General features: G+C 39.0%; 2 protein-coding genes across 3 annotated transcripts in view; one reads left to right on the top strand and one right to left on the bottom strand.

Moving 5' to 3' along the window:
• LOC140279000 (DELTA-stichotoxin-Hmg2b-like) overlaps nucleotides 1-10,030 on the top strand; it is a 335,708-nt gene that overhangs the window by 259,596 nt on the left and 66,082 nt on the right. The gene's annotated exons all lie outside the window — the stretch shown is intronic.
• Nucleotides 695-9,550, bottom strand: tvp23b (trans-golgi network vesicle protein 23 homolog B (S. cerevisiae)). The gene is made up of 7 exons (XM_072373633.1): nucleotides 9,472-9,550; nucleotides 5,982-6,058; nucleotides 5,223-5,367; nucleotides 2,969-3,058; nucleotides 2,699-2,824; nucleotides 1,228-1,356; nucleotides 695-1,153 (listed from the first exon to the last, which is right to left on the bottom strand). Exons 1-7 carry the CDS (start codon nucleotides 9,481-9,483, stop codon nucleotides 1,127-1,129), a joined length of 606 nt encoding a protein of 201 aa, XP_072229734.1. The 5' UTR covers nucleotides 9,484-9,550; the 3' UTR covers nucleotides 695-1,126.

Raw genomic sequence — 10,030 nt, 5'->3', positions numbered from 1 at the left:
GATATAATTGAATAAATTAGTAATAGTTTTTTTTTTAATACCCCCTTAACAACCACTACAGATTGTGACTAAAGGTTTAATTAATAGATTATGCAGTTCTGTCCTTAAACCATACTCATTACTTACATCTAAAGCCATCATCTGAACATAATTTGAATGTACTTCATAAAATGTGAGCTTTGATGTGACATTTTTCTTTCACATTTAACTCAAATCAGCCACTTTCCTCTGTAAAAATGTATGATTTGCCTTATTTTGAAGGTAACTGATCAAACTTCCGGTGAGGCGTGTTCGTCTCTTCCATCCAGAGAATATTTTGGAGCAAAACTTGACTTTTTGTTTTGTTTTGGCGAATAAAATGTCGTAGGTTTTACACTAATTGTTCATAAAATATGTTTTCACTCTCATTGTTAAGCTACTTTTAGTAAAAGTATCCAAAATATAGCCATGTTTTACTAAAAACGAAGGTAACGGTTGATGCGATGACTCAAAACAACCGCCAGGAGTCGCTGTAGCGACGTTAAAAAGTAAAAAGAAAAAGTCAATAAAACAAAAGAAAATGCCCAAAAATCAAACTAAATGTCTAACTTAGCTCATAAAGTTTATGCAAATAAATTAGGAGGCATTACTTTAACTCTTACTTGTGTGTCTTTACATTTTTATCTGCATGAATAAAAACTGCAACACTTGTGAAAAACGTTAAAAATGTATTTGCACAAAAGAGGGTCTTTCACATAGTTTCTTTACTTACATATTTACAAATCTCCTGGAATACTTTACAGTCTCTCAAACCACTCAAAAACGTTTTAAACGAAAATGAAAACACAAACTAAAGACATCTGAGGGAAGTATGAGACTACAACACAAACATCAGTCAAAATGTCACTATTTCTTTTTTTCTCTCATGCATTTTAGCTGAAACGTGGGTTAAAGACCGTTTATTGCTGGGCTTCAGTTATTGAAAACATTGAACAGACCACAGACATCTGTTTGGAGGATAAAGACGATCATCTGCAGTCGCGTTATGATGAGAAGAGTTCATTTTCAAAAGATTTCTGTCCACTTGGTAAAAGAATTGATGTTATAGCATTAAGAATAATGCACGTTAAAATCGTAAAGCTGCACTCTACGATTCCTCTTCTTTAGACAGCGCCTGCGGACAAAAAGCACACTTTTCAGAAACATGACTCCAAAAAAGGAAAGATTTCTCTCTCTGTTTCAGCTCACCTGTTTGAGAAACTGTCGACCAAAATAATTGGTGGCCATGTTCTTTAAGCTGGTCTTTCCTCCCACTTTGCACCGCACATACCCATAAAGGTTGGCCCCTTGCAACACCAGACCCATGATGACTACAGGCTGTGGAAGACAGCAGGTGTCATAGTTTAACACGTTTATGTTATTAAGAAGGAAAAAACATCTCCATGAAGGTTTCTAATGCTGATCAGATATTAGCTGAACATTTGTGGCAGCAGTTAAAAGAAAAAGCTGGTAAAATATGTAAGTAAAGTGGTAAAAGTATGGAGAATTATAGGCCTACATGACTGTCCTTTCACGTGTTTGAACATTTGGTTATTTATTGGTTTTAGAGGGTCCCTGTTTCCAGTAACAAATGGGGTTTGTTGCCATTAAACCACGGTCTGACGCTTATCAGAGGTCAGATCGCAGAGGGAACAGGTCCAGGATGGAAACCCAGACATCCCTCTCCCCTGCATCTCTTCAGCTCTTCCTGGGGGATTCCAAGGAGTTCACAGATGGGATATATATATAATCCCTCCAGTGTGTTCTGGGTGAATCCGGAGCCTTGGGCGTGGCTGAAAAACCTCCAAAAGGAGGCGATCAGGAGGCATCCTAACCAGCTGACTCCTTTCAGAGGAGCAGCGGCTCTACTCCGAGCTCCCTCCGGATGGTGGGATCTCTAAGGCTGAGCCCCCTCTGAAGGAAACCCATCACTGAGAACAAGATCTGAGACACTTAAACTTTGGATTTGGAAGAGCTGCCTTTCATCCCGGCTGCTTCACACTCGGCTGTGAACTGAAGCACATGGCTTGAAGAAGCCAACAGAACCACATCATCAGCAAAAAGCAGAGATCCGACCCCAAGGTTCCCAAACCAGGCTCCTCTCCCCGACTACGCCTTGAGATCCCTGAGTAGTGTGACCCCCTGTAGCTGGAACACACTCTCCAGTCCTTTCATCACATAATATATACATTTATATCACCTGATCTTTTCAGTTTGTATAGGAATGATCTTTCTAAGAAACAAACTGAAGGCTGTTAGATATCTGGGTCATATAATCAGGAATGATCCTCCATCAGTGCTATGGATTCTATGCACAAACAAATATGCTGCACAGATGAGGTTAAACAGCCCTTTTTAGAGCTTATTCCTTTGTATGCAGCCAACTTGTGGTGCTGGATGGATAAATTCAAGCCACATGTTACAAATAAAGTTCTTTTCAGGCTGATTTGTAGAACTTTATGTACAATTTATGGGCCAATTGTTTAATGCTCGAGGAAGAAATGATAGTGGCTTTAACTGATCTAACCTGAGGAGACACGATGTCTTCGTCTTCCTTCCGATTTTAACTATTCGACTACAGATGTTTTTATTTATCGTTCTGTTATTGTTGTAATAAAGGTTGATGAAGCTGTGCTAAACCTTGACTAAACAGCACCATCCTTGTGTGTTAACATCTTACCATCCATTTAATCCTGAATGAAAAAAGCGTACTAAAGGCAAAGATGACCCAGATGACAGGGCAAACGATCAACCCAAGCCAGAAGATTCTGGACTCTGAATCGGATGCTTGCTGCTTCCCAGAACCCTGAAGGAAACAGGATATTCTCACAGTTAGGACATCTGTGAAAACCATGAGGCCTGCTGACAGCAAACCAGTGCATTTATCAACATCAGGAGGCGGCTGAGGTCAGCTCCATGTGAGGTTCAAGAGCAGAAAGCAGCATCTCACCTTCCTCGACTCGAACACCCAGTGGCTCCGTCCGTCATCGTCCACCTGGTTCCACCACCGCAAACCAACCATCAACCTCCCCGTGATGTTCTGGAAACGGACAGATTGGTAGGTTTCAAGCCTTTTCTTTAGAGGGAGACTGGATTTCTTTGCACAGCTCCATACTCTGGAAACCAGCTGCCGCAGAGCTCTGAGGTTCACGCCGTTCACTCGGGCCGGACTCCCTCAAACATTGGAATATTACCTATAAATCTATTCTTTATCTGCTCCCACATCACCTAAGGCCTTATCCCCGTCCTGTAACTTACCATCTTTGATCCAATGAACTACTCCTGTTACCTGTTCGTACTGAACTCGAACGCAGCCCCGTTCCACTTGGAATAACCTGCAAAGTCACCTGAATATTAAGGAACTGGTCTCATTTAATTCATTAAAAACACACCAGGCTGTGTCCGTTTAGCCTTTTTCACGACTGCTATAAGGGTTTGGAGCCTTAAACTTGTGTTATTTTAACTTGTATACTTGTACTTTTTTAATATCTACACGTATATTTCTTTTATTTTAGTGTATTGTTGTGTTTATCCCTGGAGGTGAACCTGCCTAAACCATCTCTAACACTCAGTTTAGGTATGTAATGCTGAAAGAAAGCACGAGCCATGACACTTTTACCATAAAGTACCGAAAAAAAGCACCGAATGTGATTATTATTGCTCCAGAAATGATAAAATGCAAAGAAACATTTTCCCTCTGCTTTTTTATTTGTGTGGAAGTTAAAGGGTCGTTACTGCTGACCTCAGTTCCTGCCCATCTTGGCCAGGACACTCGCAGAAAAAGAGATTTTAAATCTCAAGAGTTTTCTTTCCTGGTTAAATAAAGTTGAATGAAAATGTAAAAAAAAAAGGTACTTTTTCTCCTGAAATTCCAACCGTCGGCACAACCTAAAGTTCTGACCACAACGCTCTAATGATTTATGTTTCTGATCATTCGTTTTCTTTTTGTCAGTTCACTTCTATGTGATTTATGGATGAAACAAGCTGACGCTGGAAAAATGTCAGAATTCCTGTTTTCTATGCTGACATAAGCAGAATGGCTCCTGAGTCAGATGGTGTCAGAGATAATACTAAAAATAATGGATGAAACATGTCTGTAAACATATCCCAAGTATGTCCAGTTACACCACCATAGGTGGGGGTTCGGGTTTGGAATTCAAACTCAATGACAAATAGGAATAGATAAGAAAATAGCAGAAGTTCTTCTTATAAATTCAGTTCATTAATACTGGACCAAAACAACTGATTCCATTTGCTGTGCGTCGTATTGGTCGAGAAATGTGGAGAATTTGGCAGCTCTGGGGTCCTCGGTTTGTATCTTTTCTGTTTAAACATCGTGGTTTATCCTCTGATGTCTTCTGTCTTACATCCAGGTCAAAGCCGGGGAAACTAAAACTACACATGCAGCTTTAAGTGACTATCTGAGTGTTTCAGGGCGACTCAGAGACATTCAAATCAGGACAATTTCAGTCGAACCAACATGTTTGTGTGTCTAAAAAGGGTTTAATTATTTTTTTTTTTGCCTTCTGAGACATTAAAATACGACACATTATTGACATCATCAGTGTGTTAAATTTCGAAGTGATTTACCTTCATTATCTGAGGCTAATGTTCCAGCAGAGTTAGCTAAAGACTGTATGTGCAGCAACAGTATTTTAACAACTTGGTCCAGTTCAGCGCTGGACTGAAGGAACTGAGCCACAAAGAGGATCAGTTCCAGCTCTCAGAGCCTGAACTTCAGAGCAGGGAAATGGAAGCATCTGAGAAATAACTCCTCATGGTTTATTTATTGATTTAGCAACAGCTAACGCTAACATCTTAGCTAATGAAGATGACGTAACTTCTAAGGAGTTATTGCTGTTGCTTTCTGGAAGATGAGAAAGCATCGTTTACTAGCATCTGCTGCTAACTTCCAGCTACGCTGCTGAACTATTTCCCTCCAGAGTAACGACATCTATCGGGGGGGCTGCTGACCTCATCACAGGGAGGGGATGAGGGTGGAGTTGAGCACTAGCTAAGACTCCACCCCTCCAAACAGGCTGTTAACAGAGAGCTGTAAAAACAGGGCTGAAAGAAGAGTGTGCTAAAACCAACGGGTATTTGTCTCATAAATCTCAAAGAATGTGTGTCATATTGTTAAAAAACTGCATAATCGGTGTCCCTGAAAAGACAGAAGTCCCATAAAACAGACTGAAACGACAAACCTTGACCGTCCAGAAGTCACATGACAGCAGAAGGATTATCATGACCATGGGGGCGATGAAACTGCTGCTGAGAAGCTCACAGAACAGGTAGACGAGGATGGCGCTGACTCTGAAGAAGAGGTGGAAGAAGGACGCCACCGGGTGCCTGGAAGCAGAGTCACAACAAGATGTGAAAAATCCACAGGCAGGAAGATTCAACCCCGACTTAAAGGGCTGCAGCTCATCGGGCCTCGTTCCAGAACCACTCGTACGAACAGATTTTACGGGTTTTTTAAGCCATTTTCATATCAAACCATTTCTTCTTTAATTCAGTGACATTACGAACTACAGGTGACACGGAATAATTAATTACTTCCCATTTCTTCGCTTTAGCAGGTCCCGTAATTGTCCTTTTTGGATCTCTGAAAGCAGAACTTCAGTCTCAGAGCCCGTAAAGTTGTTCTTTTTGCACCTTGATGCCACTCTAATGACTCAACACTTCCTGGCACAGGAGAGAGGAAGCGTAGCCTTATATGGTGTTGTTTTGGGTATGCAAATTTACTAAATACGCATTAATCATGTTTACGCAGGACGTTTACACACTTTTCCGAAGTTAAGAATGTTCTTGGACGAGGCCCATTGCTTCCATAACAAGTGAAAATATTCAGTTTATCTTCCTGCAGAACTATAATCCCACCCTCACACTTGGCTAACAGATGACTGAACCCGACTCCAACACTGACAATATTTGCACAACGCAGCAGAACTCTGTAAACTTACTTAATAGTCGTCTTCTTTGACCTTTTCCCTGCATCCTCCTCGGCATCGAACAGAGACACATCTTCATCGTTGGTATCCTGAGGGATCAATAAGGAAGAGGCTTTACCCCCGGAGACCGAATATCACTTCAGCTTAAAGCCTCCTGTGTTTACTTATGGAGAGGTCAGAGGTCACAAGAGCCGGAGCAGAAGATACTTTATCTTTAAACTGAGCTCGTCTGCATTCAGAAAAACTCTGTTTAAAGTTCCTCTGTTCAGCATTTATAACAAATGTTTTGGGTTTTAGGATTATTTGGAGGACAAGATGGAGAATTATGGCATATAATGCAGATATTTCTTTAATCCCAAACACAATATGATAATTTTAAATGAGACAGACAATTACTGAACTCAAATTAATCTTTTTTTTTACTCTAAAGTATGTTGAGCACTTATTTCTAATACAATTAAATAAACGTGAACAAATACATTGTTTTAAAGAAGCTACAGCCTGTACCAAACATATTTTTAAATGTAATTCTTTAATCCGACTATTACAAATATAAATATAAATGATTCAGACCCCCAGTGACGCAGTTATAAGTCAAATAAAAGTTCCTTTTTACACTGAATCCTTTTGTGCAAACAACAGATCATAAAAAAACAGACCAATTCTTGTAAATATAAAAATAAATGCGTGTAAATATGTTCAGAAATACAGCCGAGTTAATTTGCTTATGTTTTTATTGCTTAATCTCATAAAAATCTGTCTTTTTCATCTACTTATTTAAATGTATATGCTGAAATTATTTAATGAACAAACCAGCTGCAGCAGTAATTCCCACAATAGCTGCAACAGGACTTTTTAGTGTGTATTTAACAAAATCCCACAACTCATTCAAACTTAAGCTTTCAGTCTCAAAACTCTGCGAGAAGCTGAAGGTTTTTAAAACCGTTTATTTCTCAGCCACTGAAAAGATCTGAAACATGTGGCTTTAAAACAGAGATGTCCAAAGTCGGTCCTGGAGGGCCGCTGTCCTGCAGGATTTAGACGTTTCCCTGCTTCAACACACCTGATTCAGATGAAATCGCTTAAAAAGATTAATAAGTTCTGCACAAGCCTGCTAATGATGCATTGAAAGGAAAAAGCACACACATTGGATCAGGTGTGTCCACCAGGACAGATATTTACAGTAAATTAGGACCAAATGAGGATATATATTCTCAAAAAAGGACTTTTTCTAACTGACTTAAAGTGAATATAACAGTCGTTAATATTCTACTGACTAAAGAAGCGCGTTTACATGTACTTTAGTATTATGGCTTTGAGTCTTATTCGGTTTCTGATCACATTCTGGTTTAGATACTAATAAGAACAACGGTTATTTTTGCTCCATCCTGTGTCTTCTAAGAATCCAGTTTTCTTGACAAATGTATTTATATCCAAATTCTTTCATCATTCCAGCCGCGGTCATTTTTAATATGTGGAAAAAGCTCAGTAACCTGAGGGCTCGACTAGGAAACAAACTCATCACAGCTGGGTTTCTTTGCTTCAGCCAGTTAGACAAAACATGAATCTGCTGTCAGAGATAAAGGGAAGAAAGGCTCAGACTTTCGTCTTCAGGTTCTTTGTGCACACACAAAACAGTTGTTTTCTCCTTCTGCACAAAATACACCGATTACCTGACACTTCATTCATAAAAAGAGAACGTTGTGTGAACAGAGAGGAGCGAAAACTGTAAAAATGATCAGAAAAAAACACTTGCTTCGATTTTGGATAATAAAAAAAGTTGTAGTTGTGCAAGTCAGAAGGTCAATAGATGCCTGCTGTTTATATCATGACAGCTGCACATAAAGCTTTTACATTTTTAACATGATAATGAAGGTTTTTAGCTCTGAAACTGACCCACAATAAGATGGAAATCATTTAAGTCACTGACCAAATCAAAGGGAAGTTTTACTGACTGAATATCTTCTGATATATAGGCCTGAAAATAATTTATCTTCTATAGTTTGTCTGATCAAATATCAGCTTTAGGCTATTGAGACTCGATGTAAAACATATAAAAACCATGTTAACGTGACACACAGCCCACATGTAGATTTACGGCTCTGCTGCTTCTTTGGTGGGTCAACGGATTTAGATGTTTAACTAAACAGAAAAGGTTGATTTGTAGTTAAGATTAAATCCCTGGTAGGGTCCAATATTTTATAAACCCAAGACTGAACAGGCGTGTCTGAATCACCATTGTTTTGTCGTTAAATGTGGCTATTAAAATGCCCAAATTTGATGAGCATCTCGATGTAGATCACTGACTTTTGAGATAGTTGAATAATTGATTTTCTCTATAATATATATATATATATATATATAGCGTTTGTCAAACGTACAGAATACGCTTTAAATTGTTACAATAAGAGATATAAACTGTTAATACTTCATCCTGACCAGATTTAAATGTTGTACCAGTCTGATTTTGCTGTCTGGGATCTCTTCGGAACAAGAAACAGTGAAGAGACTCACTATTTTCAGGTGATTTAACATGAAACTGTGAAAATAAACTCATCTGCAGCAGGTTATGAGCTCAGCTAAAGATTATGTGGTGATCTAACAGGTCACAGTGAGCCATCTTCACTTCATGACACTGAAATCTTCAGTTCAGTTCAACAGAGCTTAAGTCACAGTCCAACCCTGTGTTTACAGGCCACAGCATCCTGGTTTCTGAACAGGTTTAGCATGTAACTTACATCTGTTTACAAGTGCAGTGATCCAGTTATAAACTGCGCATTTAAACTAGTCAAAACCCGCATTTGGAGATGCAGCTTCTGAGTGCTGACTGGGATGATTGAAGTAAAACGATTAACCACATATCTAGGATGGTAAAACTTCAGGAAGTGTGGAAAACCTCGCCTAAGGTATAAATAATGCTGTAGTTGCAGCGTCTTTATCAAAGAGTGCGACGTGTCAGTTTCTAACGAACGCAACTTGCCTTTCTGACCACACATTTACGTTAACTGTTCTATTATCAGTAAAATTCAAATGAATACATTCATATGCACACTATTTCACCACGTGTTTTATCGTTAGTTTCAACTGTGGGTTTATGTTAGTGTTTGATGGTTGACAGCAACAATGAAGCAGTAGAGAAGCTAACGTTAGCCACAGTTAGCTAACATCGAAACACTACAGCTACAACAGCGTACAAATCAAATTTAAACATACTACATCTACAAGCCGGATATTAGAAAATGTCGTGACTAATCATGAGAAGATAAATTAATATATATCGTTAGGAAAGAACAAACTGAAGCTAATTTAAGGGTAGCGTTGGAAACTAGCTTCTACAACTAGCATACTAACTACATTAGCATGAGCAACACGAGCACGTCCGCTGTCCGCAACGGCTGGGAAAGATTTCCCAGCTCAATTACTTCACAGTATGACACAGTCTTTCAACAGCTGTTTTACAGATCCACATTTAAAGCAATGGAAACTAATATTAGTTACTTACCCCTGTTAGCATGATGAATTTTAGCAGGCTCTTCCTGGTTACATACTCCGTTGGACGTCACTGTACGCAGCAGTCATGTGACAAAAGCGTGCTACGTCATTGTATTCGCGCATCAAAATGAACTGTCTTCGTGATTTGGTCATAAATGTTTATATTTAAGCGTGGGGACATGCTTTCCTTGCATTTTTAATTAATTTTAATCACTCTGAAGCTGAAACTCTTGGAAGATTTTAAGCTGAGTTTGGAGGATTCTTGTAATTTTGATCAAAACAGGCCCAGATCTTTAGATGCATTTAATTCCAGGTTTTATTTAGCTCGGAATAACTTGTGTTCTAACACTTTTACTTATTTTTTGTTCAAGGTTTCCATAAAAACACAGCACAGCAGGTTAGCCAAGACTTTTGAGCACCTGTGCATAGTATATGCACTGTGACAATAGCAACATGTTTTCTACCAATTGTGGCATTTTGGTGACAGAAAAAGCTCTAAACTTTGTTTTAATTTGACTTCCCGATGGTCTCATAAATGCTACGCCCAGTTTGTTTGCAGTCACATTCAT

The sequence above is a fragment of the Leuresthes tenuis genome, unplaced genomic scaffold (assembly GCF_036924035.1).
Source record: "Leuresthes tenuis unplaced genomic scaffold, fLeuTen1.0.hap1 SCAF_20, whole genome shotgun sequence".
Lineage (NCBI taxonomy): Eukaryota > Metazoa > Chordata > Actinopteri > Atheriniformes > Atherinopsidae > Leuresthes > Leuresthes tenuis.
This window is presented reverse-complemented; position numbering and strand designations above follow the sequence as displayed.